At 45.9% G+C, this 25,634-nt stretch overlaps 1 protein-coding gene across 4 annotated transcripts in view; it reads left to right on the forward strand.

The window, feature by feature from the left end:
- The window catches only part of DCAF5 (DDB1 and CUL4 associated factor 5), a 104,974-nt gene extending 88,502 nt beyond the window's left edge, over positions 1–16,472 (forward strand). For all 4 annotated transcript variants that reach the window (XM_067028270.1, XM_059056747.2, XM_067028271.1 and 1 more), the window contains 2 exons: positions 7,467–7,594; positions 14,404–16,472. In XM_067028270.1, coding sequence (XP_066884371.1) covers positions 7,467–7,594; positions 14,404–16,176 — 1,901 coding nt within the window. In that variant the 3' untranslated portion in view covers positions 16,177–16,472. The remainder of the gene's footprint in view (positions 1–7,466; positions 7,595–14,403) is intronic.
- Positions 16,473–25,634: the final 9,162 nt, after the last annotated feature.

The following is a 25,634-nucleotide window of genomic DNA, read 5'->3' on the forward strand; positions in this document are numbered from 1 at the left end:
TCCAAGAACTTCCAATCTAAGAGGGATGAGAAAAGGGTATGTGTGTATGTGCACACTAAATTTAAAAATGGATTCCAAAGCCTATAAAAAAAGAGAATTAAGGAGGGCTTGAAGAGATTTGGGGGATCAGTAAAGTTTTCATGGAATTAGCATTTCAGAGGACCATGAAGGATAAGTAGGATCTTAGCTACTTTATTTCTCTGCTCTTAACTATAGTCAAAACACTATAAAAGAAACATACAAAATTGACAGCAGGAAGATGGAGAGAGACACTTGGATAATCCACATGTTGGATGGTGAAACCCAGTAATGGAGATTGGGTTCTTTCCTGCATGCTTATATTCCACAGTCTAATACACTCACACCTTTTCATTCATTCATCAGATACTTGTTGAAAATTTACCATGTGCTAGGTAGAGACTGTTCTAGAGGCTTAGGATACAGCAGAAGAACAAAAGAGCCCTGCCATGATGGCGCTTACATTCTAGCAGGGGAAACAGACAATTAACAATAGATACAGTAAATTATATAGTATGTTTAAAAGGTTAGAAGTGCTTTGGAAAAAGAAAACGTAGAGCAGAATAAGGTGGATAGGAAGTGGTATGGGAACAGAGTCAGGGAAATGTAATTTTAGATAGGATATTCAGTATAGTCCTCATTGAGAAGGTCACATTTGAACAAAACCTCAGAGTGGTGAGGGAGCCTTGCAGAAATCTGGGATAAGCGCATTTCAGGTAGAACCAGTATGAAGGTTTTGAAGTGAGAATGTGCCTGAGGGGAGAATAGTAGGGCTTAGTCATAGAGATAAGTGGGGTATAGGGGTATCTAATCTTGTAGGCTCTTATTGTGAGTGACGTGGGGAGGCATTAGAGAATTTTGAGCAGAGGAGTGACATGATCTGACTTATTTTAACAGCATCACTCTGACTACTGAGTTGAGGGTAGATAGTGGGAGTGGGGCTGCCAAGGGTAGAAATGAGGAGAGCTAGTAGGATTCTCTCATACAGGTGAGCTGTGGTGGTGGCTTGAACCAAGGTAATAGGGGTTGAAGTCTAGATATATTTTGAAAGTAAAGCCAAAAGGGGGTGGGGGGTACTTCCCTGGTGGTCCAGTGGCTAAGACTCCACACTCCCAATGCAAGGGGCCTGGGTTCGATTCCTGGTCGGGGAACTAGATGCCTCATGCATGCTGTAACTAAGAAGCCCGCATGCCGCAGCGAAGATCCCACGCGCCGCAACTAAAACCTGGCATAGCCTAAATAAATAAATATTTTTTAATAAAGTAAAGCTATCAGGATTTCCTGATAGATTAGATTGGGGGAGAAAGGGAGACCAGGTAGAGTTTGAGATGTCTCTTAAACAACCAGGTAGAATTGTTGAATAAACAGTTTGGATGTAGAGGTATGGAGGTCTGGAGTTCAAGAAAGACCTGGACTAGAGATAAAAGATTTTTTGATATCACATAGGTAGTATCTAAAGCCACAGACTGGATGAGAACACCAATGACTGAGATCAGCAGTGAGTGAAGTAAGTATAGCTAGTTTAAGAGAAGAGGACCAAAAACTGAGCCCTAAGGCATTCTCATGTTAAGAAGCCAGGGAGGGGACTTCCCTGGTGGTCAGTGGTTGAGATTCTGCACTTCCACTGCAGGGGACATGGGTTCGATCCCTGGTCGGGGAACTAAGATCCTGCATGCTGCGCTGAGTAGCCCCCCCAAAAAAAGCCAGAGAAGAGCCAAAAAAGGAAATCAACAAGGAGTCACCAGTGAGGTAGCAGGAAAACCAAAAGAGGGTGATCCTAGGAAGGCAGTGAAGAAAGTGTGTCAAAGGGGAGGCAGTTCTGTTGAATCTTGCTAATAAGTCAAATAAGACGAGTTAGGATGGGAACTGAATTAACTATTGGATTCTTTGGTGAATATCACCAAGCCCAAGTCTTATTGCTTAGGGAAGGACTAGGTAATTACAGAGATTTGAAGTCCATTGCATCATTGCAATAACCGTTGTTACCTGATTTTTTGGCTTCTTTCCCTGCAGAGTAGTACCACTCCTTTATGTCCTTGCTTCCCATCTTGCCCTGTCATGTGTTCTGCACGCTTTTGTTTGCTACTCGAGTCTAGAGCTACCAGATGAAGTTTTCCCATGCTTCCAGCATTTCCTATACCAATATCTGTCTTTTTACCTGAGTATTGAGTTTTTTAAAATACCACTCTTGGGCTTCCCTGGTGGCGCAGTGGTTGAGAATCCGCCTGCCGATGCAGGGGACACGGGTTCGTGCCTCGGTCCGGGAAGATCCCACATGCCGTGGAGCGGCTGGGCCCCTGAGCCATGGCCGCTGGGCCTGCGCGTCCGGAGCCTGTGCTCCGCAACGGGAGAGGCCACAACAGTGAGAGGCCCGCGTACCACAAAAAAAAAAAACAAAAAAAACCACTCTTAACAGTGTTCTTCACTAATTTCAATTTAACAATCATTTGTTAAATCCTTGTATGCCCAGCTCTTTTCTTATTATCTTGGATGTATCAGCATATAAATCTTGAAGGGCCAGTGCTCTATTTCTTGGAAACACAAATTTATCTCCTGCCCTCAGAATTTCTTATCTTCCAGCAGACCCTTCCAGTCATATAGTCCCTGTTCCTGGTTCCTCACTACTGCTTTCACACTTCCCCCTCCTTAATCTCTGTGTTATTCATTGTTTCTCCTTCACATTCTCACAAAGGTGTTTGTACTACTTGGTAATTAATAGATTATTAGGGAAGGGGTGGAAATCCAAAGACTCTGACAAGAAAATCAATACTACCATTTTATCCAGGTTGATTTGGGGTTTATTTCAGAAAAAAAGTGTTTAAGTGTCCTGTTCTATAGTCCCAAGTGCCGTTGAGGATCACTTCCCAGGCATGATTGATGCCTGTTAAACCAAAGCATCTGGAAATCCTGACCAGGTTGCTTTTAGCTTTTGAGTTGAAAACATCTTCATTCTTGGAGGACTTTGTTAAAATGAATGAAATTGACAAGAAACAGAAGTGTAACTGAAGTTGGCAAGAAATGAGAGTAGTGTCCTGACCCTCTTGAGAGGCTTCAGTGGACAGATCTCTGGCTGAATGTTATGGAAAGAGGAGCATAGTTAAGAAAAGAGGGGAATGAGGACTTGTAAGCTTAGCCCTTTGTCTTCTCTGGGGGAACATCTGGCTCTGGCATTTTAGAAAGGTCTTTATCAGATTTCTGAGCAAGGTGTTTTCTCTGGGTCCCTTGTGTTTCCTGGGATCCCAAGATAGTGAGTGAATTACTGATGCTGAAATCTTATGAGATGACTCACTCATTTTCTTTTCTGAGGTCTTGCAGTAGAATAGATAAGTAGAACAGATAAGATATAACATTTCCGAACCTCCCTAGCATCCCTTCTGAATCAAAGGAACGATGGAAATATGGGAACTTTGACCTCGACTTAGAAAAGAAACCTACAAAGTGGTGCCAATATGTTTGGCTGAGCCAGCCAGAGCAGTTGTCCAGAGAAATGACCGTTGGTTTGTACAGAACTGTATAAACAAATGACAGCTCAAGGATGAGTAAGGTGCTTATTCTTGGATATGTACTATTTTATTCATTGGTACCATTATTACTGATTAGGTCCTGACTCAGCTCAGTAACCATGGGTGAGGTTAATCCTCACCAGGCCCCTCACCCACAGATGAGGAATGACCCCAAAGGGAGATTATGTAGGTTATTTGGTTCTTGGCAAAAATATTCCCCACCTAACTTTTTCCAACTCGATTCTCCTGTTGATGAGCAGGCTCTGGTGAGATAATGGAGGAGAGGAGGCCCCAAGGTCTTACTGGTATTGGCATCTTGACATTAGCCATTTCAGACTAAAGAAATTTATCTGATATATACAAATCTCCAGAACTGATAAAAAAAATCTATTCTCTAAAAATCGTATGTAAACTGTACAGTAGCAGCTGTATTCAATTACTTGAAACCTGGAAACCAGGAGAGGGACTATAGAGAACCTCTCTGAAGCCCATTCGTTGCTATGATTGTGTGTACGCAGCCTGGGTTACCTTATACAGATGGCAGCAATAATTCTTCCTGTACCTGTTTTCACCTTCTGTCTCTTGGCTCTATTGACTTCCTCTTCAATTTCAGATTTTCTGGGTACACATTTGGGTAGGAAGAAGGAGAAATAATCTCTTATTAAAATTGTTGCCAAGGGACTTCCCTGGTGGCACAGTGGTTAAGAATCCACCTGCCAATGCAGGGGACACGGGTTGGAGCCCTGGTCTGGGAAGATCCCACATGCCGCAAAGCAGCTAAGCCTGTGCGCCACAACTACTGACCCTGCGCTCTAGAGCCCACGAGCCACAACTACTGAACCCGCATGCCACAACTACTAAAGCCTGTGTGCCTAGAGCCTGTGCTCCGCAACAAGAGAAGCCACCACAATGAGAAGCCCACACATCGCAATGAAGAGTAGCCCCCACTCGCCGCAACTAGAGGAAGCCCGAGTGCAACAACGAAGACCCAACACAGCCAAAAATAAATAAAATAAAATAAATAGATTTATTTAAAGAAAAAAAATTGCTGCCAAGAAGAGAAACCAGATGAAGTCACAGTGCTTGAAAGAGCAATAGAAACAGTTTTTCCATGGTTTGAATTTTCAAGCATTGATACCCTTCAGTTATTCCTTAGATCTGAAAGTTATCGTAATTGTATTCTAAGTCATCTTTGACAGAAAGATTGGTTTAGTTGATAAACTTTAGTTCTCTGGTAGCTGATTCTTTAAGACGCGAGACCTTCTATCTGTCCTCCTTTGGTGGCACTTATTCTAGAATTGTCCTCTCCTGAACACTATCCATTTAACAATGGATACCTGCTTTAGTTTGTCCTCTCCTGAACACTATCCATTTAACAATGGATACCTGCTTTAGTTTTACTAAGTTCCTGCTTTAGTTCAGGCATTGCACCTCAGGTTCTAGGTGTGCAAGAGATCCAGTTCTACTCTCATAGACTATTCAGTGTTGGCAATGTGATGAAGTGTCCTGTGCTGATACTGTAGAGCTTGCACTCACGATACCATTTGATAGAATCTTCTTCTTCCCCTCATTTTTTTTTCTTTTCTTTTTTTTTTTTTGCGGTACGCGGGCCTCTCACTGCCATGGCTTCTCCCGTTGTGGAGCACAGGCTCCAGACGCGCAGGCTCAGTGTTCATGGCTCACGGGCCCAGCCGCTCCACGGCATGTGGGATTCTCCTGGACCAGGGCACAAACCCACGTCCCCTGCATCGGCAGGCGGACTCTAAACCACTGCACCACCAGGGAAGCCCCTTCCCTTCTTTTAAATTTAGGACTTAAAAAGAAAATCAACTTATATAATGACTGCCAGAAGGATTTAGAAATCAGTTATGACCTTTTGACCCCACCCCTACGCAAACCTTTTCATCTCTTAAATGCCACTGTTACAGAGGTATATTAGGCATAACCAAACAGACTCTGGTTCAAATACTGGCTCTGCCATTTACTAGCTACTTGGAAGAAGTCACTGAACTTCTCTGAGTCACTTAAATTCTTTATCTTAGAGGCAGAAGGATTAAACAAGAGATTGGTACTAGGTTCAACCGTAAGTTTCTTTGCTAGTGACCACTCCAGTGGGGGTATGAATAGGAGTAAGATGTTGGAAACGTAGAATTCAGAAGAGAGCCATGAGCAGGACTGCTACTTGTTGAATCAACCATATATATAGAAAAGAAACTCACCCAAAGGAACTCCTTGGGGTGGTGAGATCACTGTATTGAGACAACTGTTTTAGATTCCCATGGATCCCTTTTCCTTAATTCTCTCAAGTTTCTTTTTATTTTGACTAGGCTCAGGTTACCTCCCCTCCTCCCACTCCACTCTAGGAACCTAGTGCACTCAGGCTGCCTAGGGGTTCCCGTCAAGGCAGCCTACCTTTGGTGCTTAAACCTTTCCTGATCCTTTGTCTCCATAAAAACACACCTATGTCCTAGTTACTTTCTTCTCCTTTACAGTTTATTAGCAAACATGATGATGTTGGGCTGAAATATGAACGGCTCTAAATACATTATCCTGAATAATTCAAGTGTTAATAATGTCAAACATGGGGGAAAATTTAGGCAAAGGGTATTTTTGTCATTCAAGAAGTAGAGTAAGCACCTGGTGCTAGCCAAGTTGGCACCACCAAGGAGCAAATCAGTACAGTCTGAAACCTCTTGTTGTCATAAAAAAAAGATATGTACATGTCAGTAAAGAGGGATATCTTTCATGAGGCAGAAGAGGTGAAGGAGGAATTGTGTCAGGAGGCCAAAAGCAGAAGACACCTTCTGCAGAACCAGTTTATTTCTGGAAAAGGGATGTTGTTCTGGCCATTTTCCCTCCAGATACTGAGATGAGAAACTTTTAGAATAAATGTTTGAACAAGGTGGAGTTGGGACTGGGATGGAGGCGTGTGGAGCTGAGATAGTGCGTGATGGTACTTTGTGCCCTAATGGTGCCATGCTCCTGGTAGGGTCTAAGAAGGCACTCATTGCTTAAATAAATGAACACTCATTTGTTTGTGTCTGTATGCATCACATTTTGCCATTTGGTGTGTACTGAGCTGTTGATGGCTGCTCAGAAGTGACCTTATTCAGAACTTGGGTGCATCTGTTCTGTGTGAGTGTGATGCCCTTACCAGTGAAGTTGAACTGTTGAGATTGTCCTGAGTTCATAAATGATGACATTTTCATCTATAAGTTCTAGGCCTCTGGTACTTTTCACCATCATTGAAGAAGAAAGCCTACAGGATGGTCCTTAAGATACAGCTTTCTATCAGTGGCCTCCATACATGGTGTATTTAAGGCCCACACTCTCTAATTCTCAATACCTGGGCTCTGCTTATTATGAAAGTGACCCATATCTCCTTTCTTTATCCTTAATTCTCCCTGCTATCAGAGTGAAGAAGGGATTTTCTCCATTATTTCCCCAGAGGTTTTTGTTTGTTTGTTTTGCTATTTTCATTATAGAAATTGAGGGCAACTGGATCAGAGATTTTTTTGCACGTTTAAGTAATTACATGCTTCTGGTTCTCCTTGTCCCTGGCTCAGCTGCCAACTGTTCTCAAGCGGTTCAGTCTCATTTTGCTTATGACTGGCCTTTTTTAAGGTAACACTTGGATTCTATCTTGGGGATCAAAACCTTGAGAAATGTTTTAAGTGGCTGTGGCTTCATTGACAATGGAATTGCAGTGGGTGGGCGTGGGCAATGCTTAAAGACTAAATAAAGGCTCTTGGTAAGAGCGCATATGCCGAGAGATATTTCATCTTCCTTCTTTCCATAGCAACTTTATCTGTAAGATTAAGCATTCTGCTGGTGGTATAGTTAATAAAATATCTCGGCTCTGGTTCAGAGCTGTTTGCCATTACTGGAACCTGTTTACTTCCATCTATTTCGTCATTTGATTTTTGTTTCCTTCTGTCTTCCCAGGTGGCATTGGTAGGGTGGTCAACGGAGCCTTCATGGTGCTGAAAGGGCATCGGTCTATTGTGAACCAGGTCCGATTTAACCCCCACACCTACATGATCTGCTCTTCTGGTGTAGAAAAGATCATCAAGGTGAGGCACCTTCCCCTTTTGTCGTTTTAGAGAAATTATTGCAATTCGTAAATGGAAGAAACTAAAACAATGTATGTAGGACCTCATAGCTAAACATACCGAAGGTCTATCAGAATTCTCAATTATTTTGACACATTATAAAAATATGGAAAAAATTGATGTTAAAGAGGGTGGTTTTAAAACCCTCCTTTCAGGGCCATTTTTAAAAATAATCACTAGGCTTTGAAACTAGATACTACCTGTATGCCACTACATTTCCATGGCCTCTGATCTGGAGTCTGATGAATTCTGCTTTCCAAACCCCATCTGGAGGTAAAGAAGCTATCATCCCCAAAGTTACTCTGTGTGCACTTTTCCTTAATTGCTGTCCTCATAACTAAGTGACTGCCGGAACCATAGCTAACTTGTCTCAGGATATATCAAAATATCACAACCACCTGCATATCAACCACTGCATGTGGTTGTGATTGAGGCTAAACACTTGCATCAACTGCACATTGACTGAATGAACTTAACCATGCCAAGGAATATTTTTAGAGCTTGCAACTGAGAGACCCAGCCTGGCCTGCGTCCACGGAAGGATGGCCCGCTGCCCATCACTCACATTCCAGTCGCTGGTAACCCTTTTCCACATCTGAGAAAATGAGGGTTCAGGGCAAATGATGAATTCTTAAGGACCCTGTGATAACGTGACTATTAAATACGGATAGATGATATGCCCCCTCCCCAGCAAAACATAAAACTCTTTTTTTTGCCCCCAAAATGACATTGAAAACCTGAGAGAGGTTTCAGGGGAAAAGTAAAAATTGATTTGTAACAAATTGATAGTTTTCATTTTCTTTCATTCTTTAAAAAAAAAAAAACTATACAACTTGTGTCTGAGGCAGAGGAAGCTATCAAAAATGTAATGTTGGAGTATGGGTCAATATTTTTATTTGTCCTTATTCCAACTTCCTTTATTTAGGTTTTCTTGGTCCTGTGGATCAGGGCTGACTTTCATGATTGCATACGTTTATTGACCCATAAGTAAACAGGGCTAGAACAGGACTTCTGGATCATTTTTACTGACTTTTCCTTTTGTAGATGATGAGGTTTAAATTATAAATTTACTGTCTGGGGTTAATTATACAGCTAATTAGTGGTAAAGCTAGCACAGAGCCCTGTTCTTTGTTCTTCCTAGTATACTGCCACATTGACCACGCTAGTGGGAAGGCAGCAGGCAGCCTGATGCCCCTGCTGGGTTTGATCATCTCAGTAGCCCTTCACTTGGGCAGTCATTGAATTGCCCCTGTCCCTTGCATTGTCTTCCCTTCTCCTTTCGCCTGTGACTCATGGGTTGGCACAGTAGCATGTCCTCTCTAGGCCCGTTGACATCATTCTCTCAGGGAGCTCTGCTTGAGCATCTCCTTTAGAACAGAGATTCCTGCTTGGCTGTACACTCTGGGATGCTTCTGTGCTAAGTCTCCCCAGTTATTGTTTAGTCAACTGGAGTCCTTACCCGAAAGATCATAGGTTGGAAACTAGCCAAGTTCTCAGAGAAGGAGAAGAAAATACTTTCTCTGTGAAAATACTCAGACTAAACTATGGAGCGCACTGCTTCCAGGTTCCAGTGAGGTCTGAACATTGCCTCACCAGGAGGCATGTTTAGCCATTTGAAACCTCAAGTCAGTACAGTTAGTACCCTTGGGCAGCGCTTTGAGTCTGTCTCCCATCTGTCAAGTGAGGACACTAACAGTGACTTGACACCTAAGAGTGCCTTGTAAGTTACCTGTGCCTGACAATTTCTGACAATTTTTAATAAAAGTCACTTTTTTGTGTGTATGTGGTACGTGGGCCTCTCACTGCTGTGGCCTCTCCCGTTGCGGAGCACAGGCTCCGGACACACAGGCTCAGCTGCCATGGCCCATGGGCCCAGCCACTCTGCGGCATGTGGGATCTTCCCGGACCGGGGCACGAACCCATGTCCCCTGCATCGGCAGGCGGATTCTCAACCACTGCGCCACCAGGGAAGCCCCAAAGTCACTTTCTTATTTGCTGTTTCTGAGAGGATCAATGGCTCAAAGAGCATCATTCCACCATATTCTAGTCCAGCCTGCTTCTCTCTCTCCACCTCTCTCTCTACTCACTCTACCTTCCCCCTGACTTGTCCTTTACTGATGCCTTTCTGGCCTGGAGGAGAAGAGTCCCTGTTGTCAGGACCAGCCTCTTCTTACACATAACAGGTCTTCTATCCCCTTGAATGCCCACACTTAGCAAAAAAGGGGGTTCACTTTGTAGTTAAACATAAGAGAGAGGGGACTTCCCTGGTGGCGCAGTGGTTAAGAATCCACCTGCCAATGGAGAGAACACTGGTTCAAGCCCTGGTCTGGGAAGACCCCACATGCCGCAGAGCAACTAAGCCCGTGCGCCACAACTACTGAGCCTGCGCTCTAGAGCCCACGAGCCACAACTACTGAAGCCCACGCGCCTAGAGCCCATGCTCCGCAACAAGAGAAGCCACCGCGATGAGAAGCCTGTGCGCAATGAAGAGTAGCCCCTGCTTGCCACAACTAGAGGAAAAAAAAAAAAACAAACCTGCTTGCAGCAACAAAGACCCAAAATAAATAAATAAAATAAATTTTAAAAGAAAAACCATAAGAGAGAGCAAGATGGAGCAAATGCTGGCATTATTTTCCTCAAAGACCAATATTCATTTACTCGCCTTGTATTTGTGAACCATACCTACTGTGTGCAATTTGTGCTAGGCCCTGTGAGGAACACAAAGAAAGAAAGGTAATACAGGTCCCCATGGGAATTGGTGACCCAGTAGGAGACACAAGAAATAAAAGTAATGAAAAATGCAATAAGTACATAAGAGATAGAAACAGTGCTGTGTGGGGAGGGAGAAATTTTTTTCCCCATCTGGGGTAATCTCAGTGTAGGTAATACTTGAACTAGATTTTGAAGGAAAAAGACTGCAAAAGAAAAGAAAGGAGTAAAATGGGAAGACCATTCTAAGGAGAGAGAATGGACATTTAATTATTTCACTGAATCAATAAATATTTATTGATCACCTACTGCATTCCAGGCAGTGTGTTCATGAATAAATTCTCAGAAGCAGCAAAGTGTAGGACCAGTTTAGAAAATGGTCATTTGGCCAAAGTAAAGAGCACAGAAAGGGAGGGCTAAGATGTAAGGCTGGGAAGGTAGGCCAGAGGTGGGCCCAGGAAGTCTTGGAATCCGGATTAGAGAGTGTGGAGCATCCCTGAATAACAGCTTAAGTCTCTATCTGTGTAGTTTTTCTTGGTAGGTGGGCAGATGTCTAAATTTAGTGTAATAGCGCAAAGAGAGAAGAGGGCTTAGAGATGCTACATCAAGCATGTCATGGTCACCTGTGTAGATCAGAACACTTGTTACTTAAATTGCTTTCCATTTTGATGATGTTTTGAATAAGAATTGAACTGCATCCTTTTCCTCAGCAGCATCTTGTGCTAAACTTTTCACTGGGCTTGAAGAGAAGGCTGCTCATCCTTCCTACTTTTCTCATGAACTTTGCTCCATGAAGAGGAACATCTAGCCACACTTAACATGCAACAGGAAGTGGTGTTTTCATTGCTTCACTTCTGAGTTGTTGACTTTCAGTGTAAGAAAAATAACAAACAATTTCACAAATGTTTGAAATTGATATTTTAGGGATGAGGAAGGACTAACATAATCGGGATGGTCAGTGCTTTTGCTGTTCAAAAGTCTCTTTGAGGATGAGTCTGAGACTTTCTAGCTGAGGTATTCAGTTGCCAAACGAAGGAGGAAGCACCACAGTTATTGGTGCTTTGCTATACGTTATATCATTTTATCATTCTCATTTCTGCAGTTGAGAAAAGAGGTTTCAAGGATGAAGTCATTTGCTGTGGGCCATGTGAAGTGTTGAGGCTCGGGTTCCTACCTGTTCTGCTACCTCCCACAGCTCTGTGCTGCAAGTCCCTTGAGGACTGAAGACTGGCCATCTGGGATAGGGGTTTTGTTTTGCTCTGAATCTTACGATTGCATGAGACCCATCTAATTTCACTGTTTAGATAAGGAAGCTGAGCTTCACCCACGGTCACCAGCGAACTAGAGCTGTGTGGGAACCCACATTCAAGACTCTTGCCTCCTGATCCAGCGTTTTGTTCCATTACTCCAAGCTTCAGGAATGAAAGTCTACCTCAGCTTAATACATTCCAGAGCGCATAGAAATGCCAACTTTCAGTATTTTGATTTTCATTCCTGAAGTGAAGATGTAGGAGGCTGGGTAGTAGATTAAAATCTAGGCTTGTTGGATAGTTGGGCCAGCAAGCATCTCACCATTAATATTTTTTAATTCTGTTAAATTCTGAGTTTCTGGGAAGTACATACAGATTTCATATTATGCAACATGATTAGTAACATTTTCCATTTTTAAACTGGGGGAGTGAGAAATTTAGCCCAGAATATAGACTAAGACCCCAGAAACACCCTAAAGGCTTTGCATATTGGACCCCTCAGTCTCTCTATTTATTTATTTATTTGGCTGTGCTGAGTCTTAGTTGCAGCAGGCGGGATCTTTGTTGCCACATACGGGATCTTTAGTTGCGGCATGCAAACTCTTAGTTGCAGCATGTGGGATCTAGGTCCCTGACCAGGGATCAAACCCAGGCCCCCTGCATTGGGAGCATGGAGTTATAGCCTCTGGACCACCAGGGAAGTCCCCCCTCTGTTTTTTTCTAAGCCACCAAACTTTTATTCCCAGAGACACCTGTTTGCAGAGATAGTCATTTACAGCTTGGGCCGTTGCTGAAGGCCAGGTCTAAATGTTTCCCGAAAATTGAGTCTCACAAAGAATTTGAGAATTGCTTCAGACTAAGCCTTTATTTTCTGCTACTTATTTTATGCTAACTATATTCCAGTGTTTCTTCAAAGTTGGTCCCTGCACTTACTCACCCCTTGAGTGCTAATTAAAAGTGCAGAGCCTTGGTAACCTACCCATGACTTACTGAAACAGAATCTCTAAGGATGGGGCTCAGGAGTCAGCTTTTTTTTTTTTAAGATAAACACCTTGATTTTTAAAAAAATTTATTTATTTACTTTTGGCTGTGTTGGGTCTTCGTTGCTGCGCATGGGCTTTCTCTAGTTGCAGCAAGCAGGGGCTACTCTTAGTTTTAGTGCTTGGACTTCTCATTGCGGTGGCTTCTCTTGTTGTGGAGCACGGGCTCTAGGCACGCAGGCTTCAGTAGTTTTGGATCGCAGGCTCTAGAGCATAGGCTCAGTACTTGTGGCACACAGGCTTAGTTGCTCCATGGTATATGGGATCTTCCCAGACCAGGGATCGAACCCATGTCCCCTGCATTGGCAGGCAGATTCTTAACCACTGCACCACCAGGCAAGTCCCAGGAGTCAGCATTTTAATTATTATTCAGGTAATTCACGTGCATGCCAAAGTTTGAGAACCACTGCCTTAAAACTCCCCTGGGTAAGATTATGAAGCTGGAGATGGGAGAACACCTGAGGAGCTGTGGGCAGGGAACAAAGTTGAAGAAGGAATGAATCTGAGTTGGGAACTGGTGAAGACACTTAGCCTAGAAGGTTTCTTCAGCCCCTCTTGAACTGGGGATCCTCCAAAGAAACACTGTCTCCCAGGAGATCAAAGTAAATCACGGAGGGAAAGAGCCTCAGGAACAGGGCTTACAAGAAGGCAAATATGTCCTTGGACAGCTTTGCTGAAACAAAGCCATTGTCTTGATAGAGGATAGGGAATGAGGAGCCACTGTTTTCTGGGTTGGGTGCCATCTAAATATAGACACCAGCCTGTCAAGGCAAGAAAATCATCTGGAATTTCATCTGAGTTGCCATGACTACCAGCTGATATAAGTGAGCTTCTCTGTGCTGCTCTGGACCAGTCTGGCAGTCAGGTGAAGCTCATCGTTCTCATTTGCAGTGACAGCTTAATTACCTTGAACATCGTTTTTGCATAACTTATTCAACTTGTAAAGTTGGGCTTTTGCATTCAGACAGACCTTAGTTTGAATCCTCGTTCTGCCACCTTTTGGCTATGGGCCCATGTCTCTGACCATGGAGTGGAGGGTATTAAGGGATGGGTCTGTGGTCTTGGAAGGTGTGTCGTACCTATTCCTGCAGCTAACAGAAGAGTTGGGGAGCAAGCCAGCAGCTCCCTGGTTAAGAGAACCCAGATTCCTGGGTAACTGATGTCTGCACGTCCAAGAGGGAACTGCAGTGTAGGCAGCTGGCTATTCTTATCAAGCTCCAGTAAGCAATTCCCATTAGTTAAAAATAGAAATGTTGCAGTTGGGGAGAAGTAGAGTTATAGGCTGAAATATTAACTGTCGCAGAGGACTGACTGCTGGGTCTCTTTTCACTTTGGAAAAGTGGTAGCCCTCCAGTCTTCTGAGAGTTTTTAACACATTGGCCAATCTTCAAGTCATCTTCTGTCCTCTGAGATGATGAAGGGGGTTATTGTAATTTCCAAGGTACTAATAGAGGAAGCTAAAGGGAAGAGGGGTAGTGGCAGACAGGGTGTGTGTTTATCCTGGGCCTAGAGACAAGACTTAGGTCTCGTGAAACTAGGCTAATGCTGTGTCCTAGACCGTGCTTTGTCCCACATTTGTATCTGGAAGCTTCCATTTTCATATGTGGCCCACGTAATCCAGTCTGGATTGTATTTTTAAAGTTGGTTAGCAAGTCCTGGCTCAGTGACAGGGAGGGTCTGGGGAAGCTCTGCCTTAGTGTTCTGTATGGCTGACAGCTTTAGAATACATTCTAATCAGCCCTCGTTGGTTTTGTTTGCGCCTTCTGTGCAGATCTGGAGCCCATACAAGCAGCCAGGATGTACTGGAGATCTGGACGGTCGGATTGAGGATGATTCTCGCTGTCTCTATACCCACGAAGAGTACATCAGCCTTGTGCTGAACAGTGGGAGTGGCCTGTCCCATGACTACGCCAACCAGTCTGTTCAGGAAGACCCCCGGATGATGGCCTTCTTTGACTCCCTGGTGCGTCGCGAGATCGAGGGCTGGAGCTCCGACTCAGACAGTGACCTCAGCGAAAGCACCATCCTCCAGCTGCACGCAGGGGTCAGTGAGCGTTCGGGCTATACCGACTCTGAGTCGTCAGCCTCGCTGCCCCGCTCCCCTCCGCCCACAGTGGATGAGTCTGCTGACAGCGCCTTCCACCTGGGGCCCTTACGGGTCACTGCCACAAATGTGGTGGCTTCAACTCCACCACCGCCCACGTGCGAGGATGCCACCGCTCGCCAGCAGCGCCTTTCTGCCCTACGGCGCTACCAGGACAAACGCCTCCTGGCCCTTTCCAACGAGTCCGATTCAGAAGAGAACGCCTGTGAGGTTGAACTGGACACAGATCTCTTCCCCCGGCCACGGTCTCCCAGCCCTGAAGACGAGTCCAGCAGCTCCGGCAGCCCCAGCAGCTCCGAGGACGAGGAGGAGCTGAATGAACGGCGAGCGTCCACCCGGCAGCGGAACGCCATGCGGCGCCGGCAGAAGATGCCTCGAGAGGAGAGGCCTGGTGCCCCGACCAAGCCCACCGACGCCTGCATTGGAGAAGACAACTATGATTACCCCCAGATCAAAGTAGATGACCTCTCTTCTTCCCCCACCTCCTCTCCTGAGCGGAACACGTCCACTCTGGAGATTCAGCCAAGCCGAGCATCGCCAACTTCCGACATAGAGTCAGTTGAGCGCAAGATTTATAAAGCTTACAAGTGGCTCCGCTACTCCTATATCTCCTACTCAAATAACAAAGAGGGAGAGAGCTCGCTTGTGTCTGGGGAGGCAGATGAAGGGAGAGCAGGAACCAGTCACAAGGACAACCCAGCCCCTTCTTCCAGTAAGGAAGCCTGTCTAAACACGACCATGGCCCAGAGGAACCAGGACCTGCCCCCTGCAGGCCACAGCAAGGACGCTTTTAAAGAAGGGACTTCTGCCATAAATCCCAGCAATGGCCCAGGCCATGAGCCCAGTGGTCACCCTTGGGCTGAGGCACCAGAGGACACCTCTCAGGACACGAGTAACACTGGTGGCTCTGTAGAACACTCTTTTGAGACCAAGAAGCTCAATGGAAAGGCCCTAAGCAAGGCCCTGAGCAGCCGGGCTGAGGAGCCACCTTCCCCTCCTGTCCCCAAGGCATCTGGCTCCGCTCTCAGCAGCGGGTCTGGCAACTGTCTGAGGACCCAGTCTGATGACAGTGAGGAGAGGAGCCTCGAAACCATCTGTGCCAACCACAACAATGGGCGCTTACACCCCCGGCCCCCTCATCCCCACAGCAACGGGCAGAACTTTGGGGAGCTGGAGGCGGTGGCCTGCTCGTCCCCAGGACGTTCGGACACTGATCATGATAACTTGTCCCTGACAGGGATGCTCCTACACAAAGATTGTTGTGGGTCTGAAATGGCCTGTGAGACCCCCAGTGCTGGAACGAGAGAGGACCCCACTGACCCCCCAGACACAGACAGCAGCAGGGCTGTTCATGGCCATAGTGGCCTCAAAAGGCACCGAATCGAATTGGAAGACACAGATTCGGAGAATTCCTCCTCAGAGAAGAAGTTAAAAACATGATAAATACAAAGGGAAAACAAAAAGCTATGAAAAGTAGCTTTATAAAAATTTTTAAATCCTGTTTAGTGAACACAGAGGAAAGGAAAAATAGTATTAAAGGCACATAAAACCAGGGCCTGAAGTTTTGTGTCTGATGCTGCTCCCTTCTATTCAACAATGGGTCTGATGTTTAGCTGGCCATTGGCTGTGCTGTGTTAAGAAAGGGAAAAAAATCCAAGTGACTCCTTTCTAGTAAGACTTGAGCATAGTGTACCTGTGCAGATTCTGTTAAAGTAAATCCTTGTTGAGATGTTTGACTTGTTCTTGTGTGTTTGCGCTGGCACGTGTGAGCTCGTTGTCTCAGACTTTTCTTTCTATTCTCCATCAGAAAGGATCTATGGATCTGTATTTGCCATCTCACCCCATTTACATGCCATAGGTGTTCTGGTGTTAATAATGAGTGCCTGCTAAATCAGGTTGTGTTGCCAGTGAGTAGCGGATTTCTGCTGAAAGAATGGAGACAAGACGGAAATAGGCCTTCAGCCCACTGGCTGTGCTGGAAAGGAAAGCATGGTTCCTTTCTTAAAGAAATCTTCCATGTTTTCTCAGTAGCACTTCTTCATTGAGCATTTAATGTAGACGTACGAAAAGTGGAGCGTTTTTAATGCTAATGAGAGGTTAGCACTTAAGATCAGATTTGAGAGAACATAGATAGATCCCTGATAAATTTCACTGGTTGCAAATTGAGCAATGGCGCAATACCATACTGTAGGGAGGCCATAAAATATAACTAGCTGTGGGTGACACTTTAATAAGCTAGTTCCTACAGGGCACTCAGAAAGCCAGCAGGCTCTTCCTGGCCCCATGTGGTGGCATCTAGGCATATTGAAAGAAGGGGAAAGACAGCTCTCAAGAGATTTGTGCTCAGACTACTAAAGTGAACGTTATAGGTATGTTAATGAAGAAGTATAGGAAAGAGCAGAGTATGGTACTGCCTTCATTTAATTCAACCCAAAATGGTCAGAATTGATGGGACTGGCATCTTCCCTCAGGCTTGCTGTCCACAGAGACTGGTGTTCTGACTGGATCTTGCAGAGCAGGAGGCATCTCGAAGTAACAGATTCTTACTGAGTAGGTCTGTTAGGAGGCAGAGAGTATGGAGAGAGAGGAGTCACTGGCTCTGTTTCATTAAGGTAGTTAAAGATTGAGAGAGGAAAAGACCAGGAGCTTTTCAGCTTTACAGTGGTGGTCACACTCACTCGGTTATTAATGAAGGCCTGTACAAGACGGGAAGACCTAGGATGACAGATACCTTGTTGGCGTGGATGTCATGAAAAGGCAGGAGAATACTGGGAAGAAATGAGGGAGAGAGAGAACACTACAACTTTCTGGAGCACAAAGGTGCTAGACACTTAGGAGACCAGTGGCACTGGCTTAGAGAGGACCTAGCATGTGACTGGTGTGGCCTCACTGATCCAGCGTTCTTTTTAGGGAAGGACCTGTCCTACTGGAACTGGGACCAAGGGGAGACAGCCTGTGGAGGATGACGACTTGGATGAATTTAGTCACTGGGGGAAGGGGGGTTATTTATAAAGGAAGGTTGTTGATCTAAGCCAAAAGGAGATACCACCTTGCTAAGCTTTGTGAAAAGAAAGATGTGCCTGGTGTGTGTGATGTGACTTGGGCATCAAAACATTGTCTTAGGAGAAGGAGACGAAGGAGTGTGAGTAGCAGAGGGGATACTTACAAGTTAACAACTGTAATCTCACCGGGGAGCGGGAAAGTGATTCTGTAACCATTAGAATTACTTTAATCTGTAATCAAAACGGTTCTATGATTTGTCTTTGACTATTCACAGATAATTGTAAATTCTGGTTTTATAAGCCCAAGTCATTTTACATTTGCTTTTCCAAAATTTATTAAATTGGAATTTTTTAATCCTTTATATACAAAAAAAAAAAAAAGATATAATCACTCAGTGTGTGTTTCTCTTCCCCTTCCTAGTCAGCATTCCCCTTCCCAATCTTTTTGTTTTATATTATTTAATCTAGTCAGTAGCTAGCCACTTGTGACTTCTCTAAGGACAATCCGCATATCTTTCTGGAGAAGAAGTAAAGTTCCGCTGGAAACTAGCCACTTGGTAGTTACTGTTCCCAAATGCAGAACTTGGTCTTTTCATGTTAAGAGCCGTTATCTCATTTGGGTACTCAAAAGAGAAGTCAAAATTCATTCTGGTTCAACTTTAGTATCCAAGAAAGACATTTTTAGCAAGGATGGCTTCCATCCTTGGGAGACATCCGAGGTTCAGCTTGCCAAGAGATAGGCCCTGCAGCATACCCACAGAAGCAGGCTGAGGAATGCTTGTCTCTGTAGCCATTCCACTCTCATTTCCAGAAATCTGTCTGTGATCATGGTCTTGGAAACCTGGCAGGAACTACCACTTCCAGGGTCCCTTCGCCTAAACTTGCTGAATTGAGGCGCCAACTTTGGAGGCACATTTAATCCTCAGATTCTTCCATGATAGGTATTTTTACTAACAGGGCAAATGGCACTGATTAGGTTATGAACTATTCAAAAGTGCCTCTTATGGTTTTTTTCCTGCATCCTGTACATAAAATTTTAAGTGGCTGGTCCAGATTTATAAAACCTTCCCTTCACTTTATTTTCCACCTGGTTTTGTAAATGATTCCCATGTCTCTAGGACAACAGGTAAATGAGTTAAATGAGTAGTGGGCTTGGGGCAAAAGAAGGTTGCAACTGCGCTTGATTTACTAAGCCCGGAGTCCCTTGTTTGTCAAGGTGCCTTCCTCTGCTGAAGCCTTACCTCCTCACAAGCCCCGCCTCTCTCCCCCCGCAATGCTAGCTCTTCTCTTGTGTATATGCAAATAAACCTATTATTCACTTCTAATGGCTTCCTCTTCTCTTCCAGGGAAGACTTGGTTGCTTAGACACCCCTCCTCCTTCATTTCTTTCCTGTTTTAATTCTTGCCTAATTGAAAACTTGATTCAGAGCCACACTGAAGACTAGAAGAAAAACCGTGGTGCACTACATCTATGCCAGTGATCGTCACTTCTAGGTGTTGGGACAAAGGTTACATTGGGACAACAACATTTGGGGTAGGAGGAGGTACCTAACCGGTCTCCTTCACCAGACTTAGACGGACTCAGGATAGTGAAATCCTGGAATTGACTCTTTTATCAGCTGGAACTGAGGGAATGATGCAGTGAAGTGACATTACAAAGAGCCTCCAAAGAATTATGTTTTCTTATGTTTCCAAATATCAAGTTGCTTTTCCCACCGTGTCCCAGACATGCATTGCAAACTTTTTTTCTTTTTTTTTTCCCCCCCCCCGGTACGTGGGCCTCTCACTGCCGTGGCCTCTCCCGTTGCGGAGCACAGGCTCCGGACGCGCCGCTCAGGACGCGCCGCTGTGCCATGGCTCACGGGAGCGGCATGTGGGATCCTCCCGGACCGGGGCATGAACCCGCGTCCCCTGCATCGGCAGGCGGACTCTCAACCACTGCGCCACCAGGGAAGCCCAGACTTGTATTCTTAACAGAAAAAAAAAAAACAAACCCACCTTATATATATATATCCTGTCTGTAAAGTCGCCTCCTTCAGTTAACTGAAAAATTCTTAGCAAGCAAGACTCTTGTGAGGAAAATCTATGCTTCCAAAGGAAGACTGTCCTTCCCTTAGTACCTAAGCAAGGCAATGTGCCAGCGTTGAAATACTAAGGTGAAGTAAGGCACAGTGAGTCCAGACTTGCCCACAGCAGCAGGATAAGGGCTTCGGACAAGCTGTGTGGTTTCTCTCAGGTGGGATATTTCAGTCTAAGTGCTCATTTGTCCTTGAGCACTCATACTAGAGTAAAAATAACGATAACTGGCTTGGAAGTAAATTTGAAATTCTTCAAGGAACAGTGCTTCCCACATGCAGCAGAAGAAAAATGTATATGAAAAGAAAATCTAAGCCATCTGCACCCTAATTGCATTTCACTGTTAGTACAAAGGTGGTAAGATGCTTCTCACAATGGAGGCTGACAGGCAAAGATAAACTTCACTGGGGCCAGCACTAATGTGGCCAGGGACAACAGGAGGAGTTGCTCAGTTCTATTCACTCAACAGAGTTTACTTGAGCTGTGCAGAAGGGTCCTGCAGTGCTTATCTACAAGATGGTCACGTTGTAAGGAAATTGGGTATCTAGTATTTCATATTACTAAAATTGGGAAGTAACTTTTCTGGAGCCCAAAGCCATGAGCTAATGGAATATTCCAGCTGAAGTACAGAATGCTAGCTTTCAAGACTCCCTGTGTCTGGCTTTGTTTAGTACCTCCACCAAGGCTGGAGAAAGGCAATAAAATACTAAGATATCTGGGTGCCAACCCAGATCCTTAAGCATGAGAGACGTTCTTGGGAACGTCTAGGGAAGCTGGCATGGAAGACATTTGGAGGGAAGGAGATTAGGAAGACTGCAATAGAAAGAATGAAATGCTAGGTGCCTTCAAACTGCTTTCCAGATCCACAGAACTAGTATTGAACATGCCATGGATTGGCCTCTAAAACACTAGGTCATAAAGATTCTTGAAAATCCCTAAGTAAGGGAATTCCCTGGCAGTCCAGTGGTTAGGACTCTGCTCTTTCACTCCTGAGGGCCGGGGTTCGATCCCTGGTCGGGGAACTAAGATCCTGAAAACTGTGCAGTGCGGCCAAAAAAAAAAAAAATCCCCAAGTTTAAAATGGAAGTCAATAAAAATGCAGGATTGGTTTGGGAGAAATTCCCTTTGCTGGAATGCATAAATTCCATGAAATAACAATCATATAATGACCTGAGCACCAGCACACTTAAACATGTACCTAAAACAGGTGAGTGTGTGTTTGTTGGCAATTGGCATAAGCTTTCAAAGGGTAACATCTCCCTGTTGGACTATTCCTAGACACTATGGCTAGCGACACTATTTGGGGCCTCCCCCTACCACTTTTTTAACTTATTTTTTCTTCATGTCTCAGAGTCAGTATTTTCTAACGTTTCTAGTCTCTCCAAGACCCCACCTTAAATTGCTAAAGCTAATGTCTGTTCTTTTCTCTTCCTCCTAAGAGAGACCTGTGAGTCGGATGGAAATGGCATTGAAGTAGCAAAAGAAGTGGATTCTGTACTGATTTCTTCAGTGGAGTAGCTTCATGAACCTTGGGCAAATCACTCAGACTCTTTGGAACTGTGAAATGGAGGTCCCTCTTAACTCTAAAATCTCATTCTTTCCATTTCATGGCCTGTCTACATCCTGTTCCAATGAGTTCTCATACCTGAGACATTCCTATAGTGCCCACCAGAACCAGTCTGTGAGCCAAGATCTTTGGCAAGTGTACAACTGCTCGGAGCCTCAAGCTCCTCATTTGTAAAATGGGGGGAAGAATACCTGTCTCAGCACATTGTTAGAGGATTAAACGTGGGCACATGTGTGTGTGTGTGTGTGTGTGTGTGTGTGTGTGTGTGTGTGTGTGGCTTAGAACAGCCTGATGTATGGAAAACACTGAAGTGCTTGCTGTCATTAGCATATCCTCTATTCTGCTCTCAGCGCTTGCTGATAGCGACGTGCACACCACAAAGAAGGCTTTTTTCGATGGGGTCTGCCAAGGAATATAGAAACAGGAAGAACTTACTGTTTATTAGCAAACCTTACTCTGAAACCACAGGGAAGAGTAAATTATCCCCATTATAGTGGACCTGACTGGAGCTGAGTCTGGGGCCTTGGACACCACCTCCAACTTGGGGAGCCAACTGTCTAAAGGCTCTGTCTGAGAGCTTCAAAAAAAAGCCAGGCTTGGCTGACAGGGCCCACAGATCCTTGCTTACTACAGCAAGTCTTCAGGGGATGGGGAGCACTAGCAGATTTCATTAAACTACAGTCTTAATATGGTGGTACTGGAGATGACCCAGCCCTCAGGAGCTGGGACGGCAAACTTCTCTCTGGGCTTCAGAGTTAAAATTCCCCGATCTGGCACTGGGCCAGCCCTAGAGAATCAGAGAAGTGACAAGCCATGGAAATGTTCTGTGTTTGTGCCCGAGAAAGGTTTTGACCAGAGTTTTCCATGCGGGACTGTTTCACATGTGTATGTGTGTTAAATATTCTGTAACATCTGATTCAAGAAGAAGCTAAGCCGTAAAAAAGCCAACAGAAGTCTGACTAGGCCAAGGGGAGAAAGGGTCAAGAGTTCAGTGCCGGCCCGCTAAACCCTCAGGACAGATCTGGAATAGAGATTTAAGAGCACGTGTGCGGCCTTGGAGAGAGCAGACAGAGGAATATGAGAGAGGAGGGGTTTGAATTGCTGGTGGAAAAGAGGCAGTGGAATTATCCTTGGTGGGAGAAAGCTTTTCAAATAGAACACATCTGCCAGCAGAGAAGCTAGAACAAGGGCAGGAAAGAGTGGCCCTGAAGGAGGTAGGGGTGCTTAGCTGTGTCATCCAGTCCAGTGCCCTCATTTTTGAGATGGAGAGCCCAAGGCCAGTTAGTGGCTTAGCCTGGCCTCTGAGGCTAGTGCCCTCCTCACAACTTGCTGTTCCTAGATGTGGTTCTTTGGTTGGAGGGGGCACTTACCTTCTTTCCTTGATCTTTCAACCCTCAACCAGTGTGACTCCAGCAGGGGCTCTGATGACAATATGCAGCTGTAGCAAGGGATTGAAGACGGCCTGTAAGGAGGCAGCACAAGGAGGGAAGAGCCTTGTGCAAAGGGAAACCAGAGTCTGCTGAGCTTGGACCACCCTCACCCCCAGAAAATCAGCACCAGGGCCCTTACACTCAGACTAACGTGACTTGTCCCTGCACCTCTCAGCAACTCTGGAGGCTCCTAGGTTGCTGAATGCTCTCTTGATGTTTCAGCGCCCAGAAATGTCAACAAATCTCTTGGGTGAATTTCAGAGGGGAGCAATAAACACGTTGGGAGACTGGAAGAAAAGATCAAAGGGACCAGAGTGTGGGCACTGAGGTCATTAGGTTTTAGGTACACCGCCGCTCAACAATGGGAGAAGACTTTTCCAGTTGTAAGCACCCAAGGACCAGAAGAGGAAGGAACAAATTTTAGATGGAATCTGCCCAGTTGCAGGTCAAAGAGGACTGGTTCAAATTGCTGTGTTCCTCTTGGTTGCTGGGTCCTGGTAAGATCTTTTTCCTAAACTAGCTCTGAGAAGCAGCTTACAGTTCAGATCCCTTCATCTTTATCTGAGTTATAAAATTCCCTGCTCAAAGGAAACTCCAGCACTTTGTTCCTCAAGCACCTGCCTGGGTTGGAATTCCATGGGCAGGTGCTACCTAGTTTAGCCTTACTGGGGAAGGCTGGGCAGCCCCAGTAGGTGGAAGAGCTGGCAGAGACTCTGCCTCATTCCCATCTGGCTGACCATGGGGGCAAGAGTTGACACAAAGGCAAATTTGTCCTTCTCTTCAAGCCAGTGTCCAAATCCTACAACTTCCCCAGCTTGTCTTTCTGCTGAGAGACCAGAGAAGATGTCCTAGGCTTGGGCTCCTACTGAGTCGGGGTGCTCTGTGTCTCCCTCGTGAGGTCGATTGAGTCCAGTCAGCAGCTACGTCTGACCTGCTGACTTCCTCTCTCTTCTCCCCTAATTTGGGATCCAGTCGGCAACCTCGCTTCCCCCTAAGACAGGAGAGTACACTGGAGGTATCCCAGAGGGGTGGGGGTTAGGACCCCCTGCCCACTAAACATCTACGCTATTTTTACCTCTTCCCCACTAAACATCTACGCTCTTTTTACCTCTTCAGCTCTCAGGTTAATATGTATGAAGAATTTGGGGAAAAGACAGTTCTTGGATTCCACTCAGAAGGGAGGGAAGAGGATGGTTGGCTGGGTTGATCCTGATGTTGGTACCCTGGACCACAGGAGCCAGGGGGAACCAGGAGGAGGGATGGGGACGTGACAAGAACAGAGGACTACTGGTTAGCATGCCTGTGGGGTCTGCTTTGGAAAACAGTCGAACTTAGGAAATAGATGGAACCGTTGGAGCAGCAGGCTTAAGAGGCAAAGCTCTGACTCCATTCAGGAGGATTGGCTCATGTGTGTCCGAGATTACTTAGACTTTCTATTTATTTATTCATTTATGGCTGCGTTGGGTCTTCGTTGCTGCGTGCGGGCTCTCTCTAGTCGCGGTGAGCGGGGGCTACTCTTTATTGCGGTGCGCAGCCTTCTCATTGTGGTGGCTTCTCTTGTTGCGGAGCACGGGCTCTGGGCACGAGGGCTTCAGCAGTTGCGGCATGCAGGCTCAGTAGTTGTGGCGCACGGGCTTAGTTGCTCTGCAGCATGTGGGATCTTCCTGGGCCAGGGCTCGAACCCGTGTTCCCTGCATTGGCAGGTGGATTCTTAACCATTGCGCCACCAGGGAAGTCCATAGCCTTTCTCTTTTTAATGGGGATTGGCTCTTGTGGTTGCTGATGCAGGGAAAGATCAAGGACTCTGCCATTTCAGCCCTGGGTGCCGTTAGGGCCAGGGACAAGGCCTTGGCAGTCAGGAAGATCTCTGGCCAGGCGCTTGCCAGTAACGCTTGACCTCGTGACCGATGACGGCCTCTTCGGGAGTCGTCTTCAATTCCTGGACAGTGCTCGAGCCTGAGTGTTCCCACCTTCAAAATCTAGAGTAGCCGGTAGCCTCTTGAAGATGTTCTCTAGACCCGGAGGGACTACTATACCCTGCAGCCTGTGGAGTGCCTAACCCTAGGGGTTGCCATTCACACTGTGGTCTACGTGACTGGCCCCTCCCAGTGCGGTGGGAGGGGCCACCTGCTCAGCTGCACACTGTGGTCCTGCCAGCGCCATCCAGTGGAGCTCCCAGTCCAGAAAAGGAGGCGTGTGAGCCCCGGGGTCTCCTCCTTCGTGCTCTCCTTGCTGCCACACCAAGTGCACTATGGGCTCCCTCCCCAGAGCGTTCCCCTCCCCAGTCTCCCTTCCTTTCCCCCTCTTATGAGCAGCATTTAGCTCAAGGACCAGGTCATTGCCGAGGAGGGGTGGAGGGAAAACTCGAGCCCAGCACACACCTGTGACACCTGCTGAGCTGACAGTCACAGGGGTTTTCTTCTTCTCAGTCCTCAGTGTGACTTCAAGGCCCAGGAGAGGTTCAGCTGCCCAGCTTTCCACGCTGCTTCTGACATTCAGTCCTCCCCACTTGGACACGCTGTGGGTCCTGCTCTGTGAGGGGCAGTGAGGTCCGAGGGTGAGATTTGAGAAGCAGCTTCTGCACCATCCCTGCCTTCTGGTGATCAGACCCTCCTTTGCCCCTTTCCGCCCACTTCTGGGCATTTCTGTCCTGCTGCTGCTTCCCCTCAGTCCCAGCAGAGAGGGAACTAACAAGCTTGTTCTAACTCTCAACTGTCTGCTGAGCTCTGCGTCCCTTGCTGGTGCCAAGAAACCTCCTTCCCCCATGCTCTGAGTCAGAGCCCAGCCGCCTTAGAATAGCAGAAGAGTGAGTCAGGGAGAGAG

The sequence above is a fragment of the Kogia breviceps genome, chromosome 3 (genome assembly GCF_026419965.1).
Source record: "Kogia breviceps isolate mKogBre1 chromosome 3, mKogBre1 haplotype 1, whole genome shotgun sequence".
Classification (NCBI taxonomy): domain Eukaryota; kingdom Metazoa; phylum Chordata; class Mammalia; order Artiodactyla; family Physeteridae; genus Kogia; species Kogia breviceps.